Source organism: Rhinatrema bivittatum, chromosome 1 (genome assembly GCF_901001135.1).
Source record: "Rhinatrema bivittatum chromosome 1, aRhiBiv1.1, whole genome shotgun sequence".
Lineage (NCBI taxonomy): Eukaryota > Metazoa > Chordata > Amphibia > Gymnophiona > Rhinatrematidae > Rhinatrema > Rhinatrema bivittatum.
Genome location: NC_042615.1, coordinates 88,327,809 through 88,346,740, shown reverse-complemented (window position 1 = coordinate 88,346,740; position 18,932 = coordinate 88,327,809). Strand labels below are relative to the sequence as shown.

General features: G+C 41.8%; 1 protein-coding gene across 3 annotated transcripts in view; it reads right to left on the bottom strand.

Annotated features, from left to right (window-relative positions):
• The window catches only part of CLCN3 (chloride voltage-gated channel 3), a 176,492-nt gene extending 159,031 nt beyond the window's left edge, over window positions 1-17,461 (bottom strand). For all 3 annotated transcript variants that reach the window (XM_029573930.1, XM_029574169.1, XM_029574100.1), the window contains exon 1: window positions 17,280-17,461. In XM_029573930.1, coding sequence (XP_029429790.1) covers window positions 17,280-17,439 — 160 coding nt within the window. In that variant the 5' untranslated portion in view covers window positions 17,440-17,461. The remainder of the gene's footprint in view (window positions 1-17,279) is intronic.
• Window positions 17,462-18,932: the final 1,471 nt, after the last annotated feature.

Sequence of the window (18,932 nt, the reverse complement as noted above, 5' to 3'; positions counted from 1 at the left end):
TAGGCCACAAGGCAAAATACAAGAGTAGAGCAGGCCCGGAGGCCACAAGATGATGTAAGGTCTAGACAAGCCACAAGGCAAGGAGCAAGGAACAACAAGGCCCAGAGGCCACAAGGCAGGGTAAGGCATAGATAGGCCACAAGGCAAGGAGCAAGGAACAAAAAGACCCAGAGGCAGCAAGGCAAGGAGCAAGGAACAAGAAGGTCAAGAGGCTACAAGATAAAGATCAAGGAACAAGACACAAGGTAAGTTAAGGCCTAGATAGGCCACAGAACAAGGAACAAGAGCACAGAAGGCCCAGAGGCTACTAGAGTAGCCAGGTCAGACAGCCAATAGTGACTCCTTAAAGAGGCATCTTGGAGCTGGCAAGGCAGGGTTAAATGGGTATGGAGCTTGGGTATGGAATGAGCAATAATGAGGAGCTTAGTAAAGCTGGAGGGAGGTTAAGTTCACTGAGGACCCCTGGTGGAGCAGAGGCTGTACAACAGGCTGGATCAGATGGTCAGTGAGAAGACGGCTTGGGCATTTAGGAGCAGAGCTCACTGGAGATCTCTGCAGGCGTGGAGGTGTAATAGAAGGAATCAGGGCATGGTGAGGCTGCATGGCAGACAAAACCATGACACTCGGCAAGTCAGAATGAAGGTTTTAATGCAATAAAAAAATGTTTAAAACAAATTTATAAAGAAATGAAAGAGTTGTCATGGGCTGACCTGTGATTAAAACAGTATATGATATATATAATACTATTGTTATCACATAGTTATATGCTCTTTAATTGTTAAGCCATGGTAGCTATGTATTAAGATACCATAATTTAAAACTTTTATTGGATAAGAACATAATATACATCAAAGAAATTAATCAAGTTTCTTTCATAAGGTTTCCCACTTGTGAAACCATGTTGTCGTGATCCAGTAAACTCCCATTTATCTAAAGAGAATCACTTTGAAAATTGTCAGTATAGTTAGGATAATTTTCTCCTATTTGCATCATTTTGCATTTATCCACATAAAATTTCAACTGCAATTTAGATGTCTAGTTCCTCAGTCTTGAAAGGTCTTCCTGCAGTTTCTCACAGTCTGCATGTCTTTTAACATGGGTAGATGTAGTGTATTTGGATTTTCAGAAGGCGTTTGACAAAGTCCCTCATGAGAGGCTTCTATGAAAACTAAAAAGTCATGGGATAGGAGGCGATGTCCTTTCGTGGATTACAAGCTGGTTAAAAGATAGGAAACAGAGAGTAGGATTAAATGGTCAATTTTCTCAGTGGAAAAGGGTAAACAGTGGAGTGCCTCAGGGATCTGTACTTGGACCGGTGCATTTCAATATATATTTAAATGATCTGGAAAGGAATACAACGAGTGAGGTTATCAAATTTGCAGATGATACAAAATTATTCAGAGTAGTTAAATCACAAGCAGACTGTGATACATTGCAAGAGGATCTTGCAAGACTTGAAGATTGGGCATCCAAATGGCAGATGAAATTTAATGTGGACAAGTGCAAGGTGTTGCATATAGGGAAAAATAACCGTTGCTGTAGTTACACAATGTTAGGTTCCATATTAGGAGCTACCACCCAGGAAAAAGATCTAGGCATCATAGTGGATAATACTTTAAATCATCGGCTCAGTGTGCTGCAGCAGTCAAAAAAGCAAATAGAAAGTTAGGAATTATTAGGAAGGGAATGGTTAATAGAACGGAAAATGTCATAATGCCTCTATATCGCTCCATGGTGAGGCCACACCTTGAATACTGTGTACAGTTCTGGTCGCCGCATCTCAGGAAATATATAGTTGCGATGGAGAAGGTACAGAGAAGGGCAACCAAAACGATAAAGGGGATGGAACAGCTTCCCTATGAGGAAAGGCTGAAGAGGTTAGGGCTGTTCAGCTTGGAGAAGAGACGGCTGAGGGGGGATATGATAGAGGTCTTTAAGATCATGAGAGGTCTTGAACGAGTAGATGTGACTCGGTTATTTTCACTTTTGAATACTAGAAGGACTAGGGGGCATTCCATGAAGTTAGCAAGTAGCACATTTAAGACTGATCGGAGAAAATTCTTTTTCACTCAACGCACAATAAAGCTCTGGAATTTGTTGCCAGAGGATGTGGTTAGTGCAGTTAGTGTAGCTGGGTTCAAAAAAGGTTTGGATAAGTTCTTGGAGGAGAAGTCCATTAATGGCTATTAATCAATTTTACTTAGGGAATAGCCACTGCTATTAATTGCATCAGTAGCATGGGATCTTCTTAGTGTTTGGGTAATTGCCTGGTTCGGCATCTGTTGGAAACAGGATGCTGGGCTTGATGGACCCTTGGTCTGACTCAGCATGGCAATTTCTTATGTTCTTAACTACTCTGAATAATTTAGAGGTTCATATTCAGTGATGTGGAGAGCTGCAATTTAATCAAGAAAACTTAGCCAGGTATCTTTAGCTGAGATATTCAGCAGGAAACAAGTCCTCTATATACCTGGTTAGATTCATAGTTATCTGGTTAAGATTACCCAGAAAACTTTAGACCTGTTCCCCACCATGATCAAACTTACTCAGCTAAACTTAATGTTACGTTTAAGCCCCACTCCCCAAGAACACCTCTGTGTTGTTTCCTTTTTAACTGGTTAACTTTTAGCCAGGTAATGATTTTCTAGGCTAAAACATCTCAGCTATGAGGGATGGGAAATTCAAAATCTCAGAATTGTCTGGCTAAGACCTGAATTTAGCCAGACAAACCTGCTGAATAGACCTCTTTGTATCTTCAACAAATTTGATCAGCTCATTCATTATTTCCTTTCCTGGATCATTAATGAATGTGTTTGTTTATTTTGGATCATTTTTACTTACTTTAGCTCACTAATGTTCGAGGCAAGCTACAACGTAAGAAATCCACAATTTATAACAAATCAATTATATTTTCGAAAAAAGCAAGTTTGCTTACCGTAAACGGTGTTTCCGTAGATAGGATGAATTAGCCATGCTGTCTGGGAAGCGTTGTGATCCAGAGTAGGTGGAGTTTCCCCTAGCTGATCACAAAGTTTTGACTCTGTGTGTCTGCGCAGTAGTGCTCCCGCGCAGTTCCCTCACCTCTTCAGTTTCTTTGTAGCCAAGCGAGAGGTAAGTCAAGAAGGTATGTTTGTCTCTGTGTGACTGTCTAGGGAGGAGGGAGGGAACGCATGGCTAATTCATCCTGCTATCTACGGAAACACCGTTTACGGTAAACAAACTTGCTTTTTTCCCCTTCGATAGCAGGGCTGAATTAGCCATGCTGTCTGGGAGTCCCAAGCTCCCGGGTTGTGTCCTTGTATATTCATTGTTTGTAGGTTTGGACATCAATCCGTGAAGTGGTAGACAGTCTCATGTTCTTTTTAGTGATGATAAAACTGCTGTGCCTAGTGCTGCATCAGAGATCGTTTGCTGTTGGAGGCAATAATGCGATGTGAAGGTATGAATGGACGACCATGTTGCCGCTTTGCAGATATCAATTAAGGGAACTTTGTTCAAGTGGGCAACTGTTGCTGCGGTGGCGCGGATCTGGTGTGCCTGAGGCTTTGTAAATAGTTTAATGGAACGCTTATTGTAGCAAAAAAGTATGCATTGTGATAACCAACTGGCTATGGTCCTTTTTGAGACTGGTTGTCCAGGATCATTTGGATTAAAGGAAAGAAACAGTTGAGATGGCCTCGAAGTTGACTGAGTCCTTTTTTTATAGTAAGCTAATGCTCTTTTACAGTCCAATGTGTGTAAACGTTTTTCACGTTCGTTATAAAGTGGTTTTGGCATAAAAATAGGTAGAGTTATGGTTTGATTAAGATGAAAAAATGTTACCATCTTAGGGAGAAAGGAAGGGTGAGGACGGAGGGTTACTTTGTCATGGTAGAATTCTAGATAAGGAGAGCAGTGAATGAAGGCTTGTAGTTCGCTGACCCTCCTTATGCATGTTATGGCGATGAGAAAGATTGTCTTCCATGTCATATATTTAATGTGGCTAGAGTCTAATGGTTCAAATGGAGGAAGCATTAGTTGTTCCAATACTACATTTAAGTCCCATGGGATTGGTGGTTTACTCACCGGGGAGCGAAGCCGTATCATGTCCTTCATGAATCTGGAAATTAACTGATGATTAGAAATTGGAAGATCATTAGGAGGTTCATGAAAAGCTGCTATAGCACTGATATGAACTCGTACCGAAGTGGTGGCTAATCCTGATTCATAAAGTGTGTGCAGGTACTGCAGTAGTTGAGTGGCAGTGGATGAAAAGGGGATTATGTTTTTTGGACTACACCAGTTCAAGTATCGCTGCCACTTTCCCGTGTAATTGCGTCTGGTTGAAGGTTTTCTAGAAGCAATAAGAATATCCTCTAGTTGTGAAGATAAACCTAAGGGGTATAGTATTTGCCTTTCAATCTCCACACAGTGAGATGAAGTGATTGATTCATGGGGTGAAGTAAAGAGCCCCCTTCTTGTGTCAGAATATGTGGAAGATTTTGCAGCGTTATCGGCAGACGAATGGAAAGTTGCATAAGGTACGCATACCATGGCTGTCTCGGCTATGCCGGAGCGATTAGAATCATGTCTGACACGTGCTGGATGCATTTCTGAATTGTTCGAGAGATGAGTGGAATGAGAGGGTAGGCATACATCAAGCCTGGTGTCCATGGAATGAGAAAGGCGTCAGGAACGAACCTTTGATTGCTGGGATAAATTGAGCAAAAGGTCTGGACTTGTCTGTTGGCTTCTGTAGCAAAGAGATTTATTGTGGGAAAACGCCACCATTGGAAGATGTTTTCTGCCACCTTTGGATTTAAGGTCCATTCGTGTGGATGAAAAATCTAACTGAGACGGTCTACTGTTACATTGTCCATACCTGGAAGATAAGTCGCTTGAATGAATATTTGGGCCTTGACTGTCCAATGGAGAATTCGAGTTGCTTCTTGACATAGTGTCCAGGAACCAGACCCTCCTTCCTTGTTTATGTAAAACATGGCTACCTGGTTGTCAGTATATACCATGAGGCTTGAACCCCGTATCTGAGCAAAGAACGTTTGAAATGCCATCCAAATGGCCCACAACTCTAATAGATTGATTTGGTATGAAGATTCTTGAGGGGTCCACAGACCCTGAATCTTCAGGTCGCCCAGATGGGCTCCCCAACCCTTGTTGGAGGCATCTGTGGTCAGAGTGATCTGATGAGGAGGTAAGCGAAATGGGGCTCCCGAGGAAAGGTTTTTGGGAAGGAGCCACCAGCGAATGTCCTCCTTCATTGCGTTCGTAATTTGAATCCTGCAGTTGAGTGACTGTAGGAATTGAGACCACTGAGTTTTCAAGCCCCATTGTAAGCGGCGCATGTGAAGTCTGGTGTGGGGAACCACTTAGATCGCTGCCGCCATATGACCCAGAAGTTGGAGAACCTGGCATGCTGATGCCTGATTCTTGTTGAGAAGGCTGTGAGCGAATGATTGCAGGTTCTGCATTCTGTCTGGGGGAAGGTATGCTCTCTGTTCCACCGTATTTATGAGTGCACCTATGAATTAAAGTCGTTGAGTAGGTTGCAGGTGAGACTTCTCGTAATTGATAAGAAATCCCAACCTCTGAAGGCAGTCGATTGTGTGTAACATATGATCTTTCAGTGTAGACTGATCCGACGTTACTATTAACCAGTCGTCCAGATAAGGATAAATTTGGATTGAAAGTTTCCTGAGGTGAGCCATCACCACTGCTAGACATTTGTCCAAACATCTTTTAAACCCTGCTGTGCTAGTCACCTTCATGACATCCTCTGGCAATAGATTCCACAGCTTGAGTGTATGCTGAGTAAAAAAAAAATTCTTTGATTTTTTTTAAATCTACTGGTTGTTCATTTTATGGAGTGGCCCCTAGTTTTAGAATTATCTAAAAGGGATATTTACCTGTTCCATCCCACTCATGATTTTATTAACTTCTAATATTTCCTTTCTCAGTTGTCTTTTCCAAGCTGAAGAGCCTTAATCTTTTTAGATTTTCTTCCTGCCCATTTAACATTTTTGTCACCCTTCCCGGCGTGCACATGTTATAAAATACGATATCCGTGCGCACAAGTGCGGATGGCCTGCGACTCATGCACACAGAGGAGGGAATTTTCAAAAGTATGCACAGCGACGCAATCAGGCCTTTGCCCAGTTCCCTCCCAATCTGCTCCAATTAAGGAGCAGACTGAGAGGGAACTTTGCTTTAGCCCTACCTACCCGTCCTCCCTTTCCCCCTCTCCTCTCCGACCCCTAAACTAACCCTACCTATGCCCTTTTTTTTTTTTTATACTTATTGCTCCTTGGGAGCAGAATTAAACCCTGTGCACCGGCCAACTGCCAGAGCACGTTTCCCCGGGACAGCAGCTAATGGCGCTGTCCCAGCCTGCCCCTGCCCAGACCACATCCCACGGCCCGCCCCTTTTGCAGGGTCCAGTACTTCTGTGCGTAACGGGGGTTACACACGTCGGTGGACCTGTTCTAAAATGCACACAGCGCACCCAAGGCCCGGATACACATGTAACCCCCAATTTTTATGCATGTGGTCCTTTTAATATCGGGCCTTAAATTGTTAGTATTTATTTTTCAAGTGCTATGTATAGAAAATCATTGTTTATCTGCAAAATTGACATGGTACCAGCCAGTACATACTTTACAGTCCTCTTCACTGATGTTATTGGACATCCTTACAGTTTTGGATTGTTGATTATAAAGATTTATTTTCTGTGAAAGGCCCACAGCTTTCAAATACTATCCTATTAGAAGTAAGAGGTGAACTTGATCTTTGGAAGTTTAGGAAGTGACTTAAGGCATTTTTTGTTAACTTTTTATTTATTAAGCATTTATATATACAAGGCACATAATTGTTACCTTGTAGAGCTATAGATCAAATAAAGAAACAATATAGGAAATTATAAGTAGCAACATCCTATTGATACAAATCAATTTCTAACAAAGGAAATAAGAGGGGAAGCAAAGAATACAGAGGAGCATTAAGAAAACAGAAACAATATTATGAAAGGACCATAGCAGTGATCAAGTAACCCCTGTATATAACACAAATTAAGCCTGTTATTCTGCAATGGGAACTGGTAAAGATGTTAAATTATTCCTAGCATTAATAAACACTCTAAGCTGTTTAGGAGAGAAGAAGATAAAATTATCAGAATGGAATTTAATGTGGCACTTAAAGGAAAGCCCCTAATGCTAAAACCTCCTGTCTAAGCACTCTGCTCCTGAATAACCCTAGATATATCTGGGAAAATATGAATCTTCTGGCCATGAAAATCAGAATTAAGATTACAGAAATAAAAGGACATAACCTTACTTAAATCACAATCTGTAACAAAGGAAACAAGCAAAGTGGCATGCTCAATAATTTCAAAACATGATGTTGCAAGAGGACGGGTTGGAACGTGATGATACAGGTAGAAAAACAGCCTTATTAATAGATGGAATAGCATCGGCTGGCAATTTCAAGACATCCAAAAAGTACCTCTTTAAAGTCATAATAGGGGATTCACCCACAACTTTAGGAGAATTCAAGAAATGCAAATTCAGACATCTTGATTAATTTTCAAGGAATGCCTTCTGGAAAATGTTCTACGCTCTTGAACCAACTTAGATTGAATTGTAACAACCTTATCCAAATCCTGCTGAAAAGAAGATATTTTATTGTCATGCTCACGAATCTTGAGATCATGGAAAGAGACCAGAGGGTCCAATTTAGAAGCAAAGCTATCTATCTTTTGAGTTACTGAAGACATGTCCTGGTCAAAATGAATCATCAGCTCCCATATAGAGCCTAGCGTTACCTCTGCTGGCTTTACGGGGGATTTCTGAAACTCACCTGGTGCTGATGAAAAAGGAAAACGTGAAACAAGAACAGAGGAAAACTTCCCTTCTCTTGAATCCGAAGGTTGAACATCCAAAGAAGGCAGAATCGACCCCTCCAAAGATGGAGTAACAGATACAAATGCAGACTGCTCGACGGCCCCCTTCCTCACAGCGAACAGATCATCACTCTGCGCCGCTGTGATTGACGAGGAAGAATTGCATCTGGGTGCCGGCAGGAAGGCTTGAGCTCAGGGGCTGAGAGAAACCTCTCCACCCGGAGAGACCGGTACTCCTCCGCCAGTCTCCATGGGGACTGAGCCACCTGAATTAACAGGAGTAGGAGAGGCAAAAGAAGTTATTAGCTGCTGCCCCTTAAGGTATGGGATTTCAGGCAGGTAAACTCTCACCTTCCCTTTGCGTTTAGGAGGCATGAGGGAAGGTAACAAATTGAAGAAAGCTAAGGTACGGGGAGCAGCTTTTGGCGTCCCCTCTCATGTGGCCGTCTTGCTTCCCATCCTGATATATATCAAGGCATTTCGTTTTAGCCAAGTTTTTATTGATTTAATTATTTGTAATTGTATCTGATGATGTAAAATGTTTTATGCAATATTATAATATTTATGGAAATGCTTTACATGTTTTATGTTTGGTGAATGTTGCTATATTGTCTATGCAAAACTATGTATACTGGTTGTAATCTGCATAGAATCTCAGAGATCTGCAGAATATAAACAAAAAATAAATAGCATCTACCATTTTGCCTAGCACGAACATCAAGCTCACCAGTCTATAGTATCCTGAATTAATGCAAAGCCCTTTTTTAAAATTAGCATTATTTGGTCTACCTTTCAGTCTTTAGGTACAGTGGCTGTTTTAAATTATAGATTACAGATTATTAGCAACAGGTTTACAATTTGTGTTTCAGTTCTTTCAGAACTTTAGGGTGAATATCATGTAGTCATGATGATTTGGTACGCTTGAGTTTGTCAGTTTGATCTATTACATCTTCCAGTTTCAGAATCATCACCATCAAAAAAATGTTTCTGGTGGGTATATCCCCAATATCCTATCCTCCAAAGTAAAGATTTAAGTAAAGAATTCATTTAGTTTTTCTGACATTTCCTTATCCTCCCCGAACAATCCCTTTATGTTAGATGGGGGGTGTTTTATTTATTTATTTATTTATTTGTGTTTTTTCTATACCGGCATTCGCGATAGGTATCACATCATGCCAGTTTACAATTAACAAAGGGGTGTCAAAAGAAGATACAATAAAAACATTAAACGGTGTTGAACTAAAAACGTTGCAGTTACAATAAAACAGGGAAATACACAACTGGGAGCAGAAAAGGCGATAGGAAATTTAACAGAACGAACAAAATTTACAAAATTTTGGTATTTGCTAAGTTATGGAATTTTGCAATGTTGTGGTTTACCATGTTAAGGTAAAGTCTGAGAGTCTGTTAATGGTGAGTTAAGGCTCTATTAATGGTTAGTTAAGGTTCAGTTGGGGTCTGGAAAGGCTTTCTTAAATAACCACGTTTTGAGTCTTTTTCTGAATGTTGGAAGGCAGGGTTCCTGTCGTAGATCCGGTGGAATGGAGTTCCAAAGAGGTGGTCCTGCTGTGGAGAATGCCCTGTCTCTGAAGGTTATATGATGAGAGGTTTTAGAGTGTGGTACCTGTAGAGATTCTCTATAGGACTCTCTGATGGGTCTGGAGGAGATGTGTTTTCTGAATGGGATTTCTAAGTTGAGCGGCGAGTATTGATGGATAGCTTTGTAGATAGTGGTAATGGACTTATATATAATTCTATAGTGAACTGGCAACCAATGTAGGTCTTTGAGGATTGGAGATATGTGATCTCTTCTCCTTGTGTTTGTCAATATTCTGGCCGCAGTGTTTTGAACCATCTGAAGAGGTTTAGTGTGAGATGAGGGGAGACCTAATAATATAGAGTTGCAATAATCTAATTTAGAGAAGATTACTGCTTGCAGGACAGTTCTGTAGTCATGAGAGTGAAAAAGTGGTTTTATTCTTTTTAAGACATGAAGTTTATGAAAGCAGTCCTTGGTAGTTTGGTTAATAAATGATTTCAGGTTTAGCCGATTATCAAAGATAGCTCCCAGGTCTCTTACTTGTGCTATTTGTAAGTTGGCTGGTGGATTTGAAGTGATGTTACTGTTTTCCGGGGATATGAGAAGGAGTTCTTCTTTTTGAAGAATTTAGGATTAAGTTTAGGCTGGAGAGGAGGCAGTTGATTTCTAGAAGGCACTTTTCCCAGAATTCTAGAGTTTTTGTGATGGATTCTTTTGAGGGGGATGACGATCTGGACATCGTCGGCATATAAAAAGTATTTTAGGTTCAGATTGGTTAACAGTTGTCAGAGAGGGAGAAGGTAAATGTTAAAGAGTGTGGGTGAGAGGGAGGAGCCCTGCGGAACTCCTAGAGAGGAGGGAAAACGCTGAGATTCTTTGTTATGTATTTTGACCTTGTAGCCTCTGTTCCCAAAGAATGTTTTGAACCAGGCCAGTGCCGTACCTGTTATGCCGATGTTCGCTAACTGATTTAGGAGGATGGAGTGGTTAACAGTATCAAATGCGGACGAGAGGTCCAGGAGGATCAGTAGGTAGGCATGACCTTTGTCGAGGCCCATGATGAGGTAATCTGTCAGAGATATGAGGAGTGATTCAGTACTTAATGATTTTCGGAAGCCATATTGAGTAGGGAACAGAGTTTTGTGGTCTTCGAGGTAGTCCGATAATTTAGTGTTAACTAATTTTTCCATGACCTTGGCAATGAAAGGGAGGTTGGAGATTGGACGAAAGTTGGTAGGATCTTTAGGATCTAAGTTTGTTTTTTTTAAGAGTGGTTTGATGGAGGCCGTTTTAAGGTCGTCTGGATAGATTCCTTGGGATAAAGAACAATTGATAATGTCTGCCAGAGCTTTGGAGATGGTGTCTGGGATTAGCAGAAGCAGTTTGGCGGGATATGGTCAAATGGATGTGACGAGGGTTTCATTTTCTTCAGTACTGTTTGGATCTCTGAAGTTGTGATGGGTTCGAAGGTTTGGAGAGAAATGTCTGTTGGGGTAGAGATATGTGCTGAATGGCGAAAAGGTATTAGATTTCAGTTGTGTTAGAAGGTTAGAGATTTTATTGCTGAAGAAGAGGGCCAACTCATCTGCTTTTTCTTGCGCTTGGTTAAGTGGAATGTCAGGTGCATGGGTTGTGTTAAATTAGATACATAAGCAAAAAGGGCTTTTGAATTGAAAATAAGGTGATGGATCTTATGAGCATAGAAGTCCCTTTTTTTTTTGATGTAGAGCTCTTGTATAGGTGGAGGGCGAGTTTGTAAGCGGAGAGGGAGGTCGCAGATGGTGCTTTACGCCAATTGCTTTCTTTCTGTCGCAGGGAATGTTTGAATTTTTGCAGTTCTTCGTTAAACCATGGTTGTCTTTTGGATGCGTTGAGTTTGAGTTTTTTTGTTGTCAGTGGACAGAGTTTGTTAGCTGCCGTGCCCTTGGCCCTCAGCCCAACCCCAGATGGATCCAGGACCGAACTGAGGGTTGACGGAGTGTTCCACTATGGCAGACGGGCTTACCCTCTGCCAGGCCTGCAAGCTCCCAAGGCCAACAACAGGATGATGTTGGAATGTGAATGGTCCTCCAGACATTCCGAGCCCTTTCGGACCTGCCGCTTGGATCGGCATAGAGCAGCAGGCCTGACCTGAGGTCAAGGGTAGATGGGCCTTGACACGAAGACATAACACCAAGGTCGATGCATCGGCATCACAGACGAAGACATGACAGGGCTGATGCAGACAGCATCAGAGACTAGGGCTGGCACAAGCCATGACACCAAGGTAGCTGAAGACATGACAAGACATCATGGACCAATGGTCGATGTGATGGCATCCCGGACCAGGGTCGATACGACGACATCAGGAACAAGACGTTAACATGATACCAAGACTGATGCAATGGCATCCAGGATGATACGAGGAACTTGACGAAGTCCAGATGAGACGAGAAGCTGGGCGGAAGGACATTGGCACTGTCTCTCAGGGCGCCCTACACAGTCCACCCGCGGGACTGGTCGCGGACCACCCTGTCCCACTGCATGCCTACACAGCCTGAGGAGGCTGGTCGCAGACCACGCTGAGAACGGGATAAGTGCAGGGAAGGATCCAGTCGAGGTGGGACTCAGACGACGAAGCCGATGTCATCCGAAGCACCAACACGGCTGGCAGGACGAGACTGCTCAGAAGCTCAGGACACCAGTCCACCTGCAGGCCTCTCCAACCCGGGAAAGACATCATCCGAGGGAGCAGGACAGACAGGACCAGAAGGCTCAGGAGCGCTGATGTGAACACCAAAGAGGGCAGAACACCAAGAGGCGAAACACCAGGAGATGAACACCAGGACACCTGGACAAGGACCTCAGGTACGAAGACATAACTTGACATGGCGTGACATGAAGAGACGAAATGAAGAGGAGCTCCATGAAGAAACCTGACGGAGCTCTGGCAGGCAGGAGCCTCCAGAGTGAAGTAACTCTGATGCAAGGCAATGACTGAAGTGATGGAGCAGACCTATATAGGGCTGGAGCAGGAAGTCCACTCCCTAGGTGGGGCCAGCACACTTCCTGTGTCTGGCCCTTTAAATCCTGAAGAGAGGCACGCGCCGGCACCTAGGAGAGAAGCAGGAACTTGTGCAGGACCGCGAACAGCGGCCTGCACCTACGTCCTCATGTAGAAAGCAGGGCTGGGCCCCATAGCAAAAAGAATCGAATACAAAACACTATCAATGATTCACAACTCTATTCACCACAACGACCACGATTGCCTCAACTCCCTTCTACAAAGGCACCACACTCAACGCAACACGAGATCAGCCAATAAAAGCACGTCTAGAAATCCCACCACTCACCTCAGCCAAATTATCTACCACCAGAAAAAGATCCTTTTCAATAGCTGGACCTCTCCTCTGGAACACTCTTCCTTCCAGTCTCAGACTACAAAACAACACCAAACTATTCAAAAAACTACTCAAAACATGGCTATTCAAGCAAGCATACAAGGACGGAATAGGGTAAACCAATGACTCTGACAATTACCTACATCCCTTCTCCTCCTCATGCCCTTATTACCTCATTTCCCCCCCTCCCTTCCTTAATCTTCCCCACTAGACCCAACCTCTCTTCTTCCCCTCAGCTCATCCCCCTTCCCAGTATCTATCCAAACCACTCGTGATCATCTTAACCTTCATATCACTTGATAATGTATCCCTAACCCACTGTCTGTATTGCTCCCAAGAGTTTTTTTACTTACCCTTGTCTATATCTGATATATTTGTAAATATGTTAAAGTATGTCCATGTTTCCAACAGTTCTGACATACTTAGACCTTTAATAGGTGATTGTATATATTCTTTATAACTCTAACTCTGTTAAAGCTGTTCATCAAACTTCAATGTATAGCGTTGTTATAACTGTAAACCGGAGTGAAGGCCCCTGCCAATACTTCGGTATATAAAAACGTATAAATAAATAAAATAAAATAAATAAGATGATATCAGGGGCGGCCTCCGGGCCGAGTGAACAGCTCATGTCCGCGGCTCCGGCCGTGCTGAAGGCCCGACATCCGGCGGCACAGCCGCGTCGGGCAGAGGAAAAACGACGTGGTGAGTGCCTGCTCGCGGGTGGGGACCAGCGGGCAGCGATTTCATAACACTTTACCCCTTGTCCATCTAGATTTCCAACACTCCTCACAAGCTTCTTGCTTCAAATGTACTTTAAAAAAATTTTTTTTAGTTACCTCTATGAAAAGCTTCTTGTAAAATTCTCTCTTGGCCTGCTTAAGTACTGTTTTACATATAACTTGCCAATGCTTATGCTCTTCCCTATTTTCCTCATTTGGTCTGCTTTCCATTTTTTTAAAAATGCCTTTTTGGCTTTAAGTGCTTCATTCATTTCACCATTAAACCATGCTGACAGTTGAGAGGCCTTCCTTCAACATTTTTTAATGCATGGGATGGCATTTTAAAACAATGTCCATGCCTCTTGCAAACTTTTAATCTTAGCATCTGCTCCTTTTAGCTTTTTTATTTCCTCATCTTATCGTAGTCTCATAGAAACATTATAAATATTACTGCAATAGTTTTAATTAGTATCCTCCCTCCAGTGATTCTGTGAAATTTAATTGCATGATGGTCACTATTGCTAAGCAGCCCCACCATAGTAACCCCTTGAATCAGGTTCTGCGTTCCACTGAGGACTAAATCTAAAGTAGCTCCTTCTCTTGTCAGTTCCTAGACAAGCAGCTCCATGATGCAGTCATTTATGACATCTAAAAACTTAGCCTCTGTAGCATATTCTGACAAGATACTGACCCAATCAATATTCAAGTAACTGAACTCTATTATTATGTTGCCAATTATTTGCCTTTCTAATTTCTGTTAACATTTCACAGTCAGTTTCTTCATCTTAACTAGGTGGACAGTATTATATTTATTTATTTAAAACTTTTCTATACCGTCGTTTAGTAGTGCACCATCACAACGGTCTACAGTTAGGCACAAATATGTGGTTGCTCAATTATCCATAGGGTGCCATTATTATACGGTTACATAGTTCAATAATATACTCTAAATGGGGAATGGGTGTGGTACCATTTACGATGAAATGTCTTTCTAATTTAGTACTTAATTGTGAGAAAATAATAAAAAATAAGCAATTCTGCTTTTTCTTGGATATATACCTACTGCAATACTTTTACTTATCTTACATAGAATATCTATTTATAAGGATTCTATAATGTTTACTGCAAGACTTATCCTGCTTGACTCTCTGCCATCTTTTATATATAGTGCCAACCCTCCACCAGTTGAATCTGCCCTGCCATGTCAATATAATTTATACACTATCACAATGTCCACTGGTTATCCTCCACGTGTCTGAGATGCTTATTATGTCTACATTTTACTTAATGCCATACATTCCAACTCACCAATCTCATTTTTCAGACTTCTGGCATTCGCATGCAGACATTTTAAAGTATGTTTATTTATATTTCTAATTTTATTTGAATTCACAACCTGCACATTACCAGATTATACTGGCAATTTAGAGTCATGCATACTTATCTATGTGCTCTTTATTTAACTCCACCTGGGCTACTTCAACCATTAACACAGTTTCTCTATCGGGATATTATGTTTTGCAAGTATCCTTAGAAAATACCTCCCATCAAATCATGTGCTTCTGAGCAACTATCGACATTCTCTTTAAACTAGTTTTAAAGCTACTCTATCTTATTTTTAAATGTTAGCACCAGCAATGCAGAGACTGAAGTGTGGACATTAATTTTTGGCTTTCTGCATGGATGCCATGGCCCATGCATGCTCAATTTAGACTTCATACTTCCTTATATAGGGGACTAACATCATCTAAGCATCTCTACATATCAAAGGTTGCCTAAAGTATGAGACCAATATGCATTCCCTGATTGCCAGTTAGGCTGGGCCTCAAATAGTTCATTATAGGCTTTTTTATTGCCAAATTCAAAGCTATTGGGCCTCTTGCACAGCTTTTACTACTATATTTTTTAAAATTGCTGGCCTTCCTTTCCAGTCTCAAACTGAGTGACTTGAGCCCAAAATGAATGAGAATTTTATGGACTCTCATTGTATATGCCTAAAGATATACAACTGCTACCACAAATTTTTAAAGCAAGCAACATACAAAAATCTTCAACTATTAACTAAATTAGGAAGGTACGTTTTACACTTATATGGATACATCTTCAAAAACTTAGTCAGGACTTACATAAAAATAAAGCATATAAAGGGAAATTTTAAAAGCCCAATGCGTGTATTAATTAAGGAATGTGCAAATATGTTGGGCTCAAGTGCACCAAGCGGATTTTAAAAGCCGCCTGGATATATGTGTACATGCCACTGTGCACATATCTCAGAACTTCTCAAAAAGGGGTGGGGCATGGGCAGTACATGGGTATTTCAATACCTGAACCAGAAATTTGTGTGTAAATACTTACGTGATCCAACACATGCCAAGGTCCCCTGCAGCATAACTTTACTTCTGCTATGTATGGCATGTAAGTTTAAAAAAATAATAATGAGCCATATCTGAGGGGCGTAAAGGGTCTGGGGAAACTGGAGGGGGGAGGCGTGGATGTAAAGACTATCAAATCACGTGGGTTTGGAGGACCAAGCCGTTAACTGGTTAAACTGGGGAGGAGCTGGTAAAACAGGCAATGGTGTCTCTTAAAATGTCCCCACTTATGTGGTAGAAGCAGCTTTTGTGTGCACAGGCACATATCCATTTAAAATTAGGAGTGCGGCCAGGCTATTTTATAACATGCACACATATACGCATATGATTTGCATTTGATGTAAGAATGTCGGTATATAAAAATTAGAAATAAATAAATAAATAATAAATATATGTTATAAAATAGCTGCATCCCTGGGCGTGGGCCAATGAACGTGTGCACATATGCACCCACGTGCCGGTTTGAAAGTTATTGTCCAAGAGGTAGATCTGCAAAAGATATGCGCGTACTTTTGTTCGCGCAGCAGGCGCGAAGAAAAGTACGCTGGATTTTATAAGATACGCGCGTAGCCGCGCGTATCTTATAAAATCCGGGGTCGGCGCGCACAAGGCTGTGCAAAATCGGAAGCCTGCGCGCGCCGAGCCGCACAGCCTGCCTCCGTTCCCTCCGCCCTCCCCCCACCTTCCCCTACCTAACCCACCCCCCCGGCCCTATCTAAAACCCCCCCTTAACTTTGCGCGCGTCAGCCGGCAGCCCCGCTCCGTCCTCCGGTCCCGGGGGCTGGTCCGGAGGCCTCGACCATGCCCCCGGGCCGGCGCCACGCCCCCGGGCCCGCCCCCGAAACGCCGCATCGTTTCGGGAATGCCCCCGGACACGCCCCCTCCCGCCCCTTTTCGAAAGCCCCGGGACTTGCGCGCGTCCCGGGGCTTTACGCACACCGGCGGCCTATGCAAAATAGGCACGCCAGCGCGCGCAGGCCTTTTAAAATCCACCCCTAAATGCACAAATCAACTGTATGCACGAGTAGATTTTTAATAGCATAAAAATATGTACATAAATTTGACCACATTAATAAAAAAAAGAATTCTGAGAGTGTTATAAATTTATACATTTAATTACATTTTTACAAGTTATTCATGTAAACATGATGCTATAATTTTATACTCTGTTTGCAATGGATAAAATTACATATATATTTAGCTGCATAACAACCTAGTATTCAACCCCAATTTATACAGGTATCTTGTATTGAAAAATAGAGTTGTTTTGTGTATGTTTGACTAGCAGTTAAGTGTATTACTGAAAATTTAACCCATATTAATAGAGAAGCATTCAAACCACAAACTATGAACAAACAAAATGTATCAATTTACCTGAAGATGCATCACCATCTAATAAGTTGTCATCCTCAGAGGTATGGAAGTCCATGATAACACCAGAACCATCTAGAAGCTCTTCATCACTACTTGCACTAGTGATGCTGTTGTAACTATTTCGGTAGTAACCTCTTTGAAATAGCTGTTCAGACTCCATTTAGCTCCTTGATTACCTATGTCTATGAGAAAAATGAGAATGCACCTAAGAAACAGTTCTGCAAACTTGCTAATTGCTCTTTAATGCAGATTATAGATTTGCTTTATTTTCAGCCAAATCTACAATGCTTTTCAAAACATTTTCAAGGGACGGAACATCCAGAACATGATTTGATGATCTCTGAATGAATGCACAATGTTATCATTTGTTGCTGGAGATTTTAAAATAGATATTGTTTTCAAAACTACAAACACTATATTTTAGCAGGTAGTTGTAAAACACTCTAATAATACTGTGATAGTTGGGGATTAGCTACTCATGTCACAAGAACAAAAAATTTGCCATGCTGGGCCAGACCATGTGTCCATCGAGCCCATCATCCAGTGTTCAACAGTGGCTAATCCAGATCAGTAGGAAGAAAACAGATCACAAAAAGAAGATATAGTTTTTTCACCTTGATTTTAATGGCTGACTAATTTTAGTCCTGCTGTTGGTCATTCACTAATGTACATTAGTCACCTAGAATGCAGAGCCTCAGGTTTTTTTCATTACTTTTTTTTTTTGGCGGGTGTGGGTATGTGTATGTCTGTGTTTGACTCAAAGCCTTCAGTCCCTTTAAGCGAGGTCAGTCCCACAAAACCCGGGACCCCTATCACGCACCAGTTCAGATGTCAACTTCAGGGCTTAGTCGCATCTGTAGCACAGCCAGTACCCCCCCAGAACGGGAAGAGGAAGAGGAGCAGGCAGCCTCTCCTCAGCTATGTATACCTTACATTGCCTACACTTTATTGGCCTAATTGACTCTGCTCCAAAAATAGCATTTATGGCTGTGACCATAAAGTTCAATTTTGGTCTCTTCACTCCAAATTATTTTGTTCCAGATGTTTTGAGGCTTCTCTAGGTGCTGTTTGGCGTATATTAAGCGGACTGTTTTGTGGCGTTGGTGCAGCCCATGTTTGTTCAAGTATCTCCTTATTGTGCATGCTGAAACACTCACACCACTTTGTGTCAGAGAAGCCTGTATTTCAGTAGAAGTTGCTTGCAGGTTTTTCTTTGCATCCCGACAAAATTTTCCTGGCAGTTGTTTCTGAAATCTTTCTTGGTCTACTTGACCATGGCTTGGTATTAACAGAACCCATAATTTTCTACTTCTTGATCAGAGTTTGAACAGTAATAATTAGCATTTTCAAATCTTTGGATATCTTTTTATATCCTTTTCCTGATTTGTAAAGCTGAATTACTTTTGCTAGCAGATTCTTTGATAGTTCTTTTGCTTTCCCCATGGTTCAAAAACCACCAAAATTGGTGCAGCCATGGATGAAATGCACAAGGATTTCTCAAGAACTAAGAAACTCATTGACTATATACAGACACTAATTAGAATCAAACAAGGCACAGGTGTGGATATCTACACTTCATTGCCATCTCAACCTGTGTGTGTCAACTTGAGTGCATATTATCAGCCCAGACATTCAAGGGCAAGCAAACTTTTG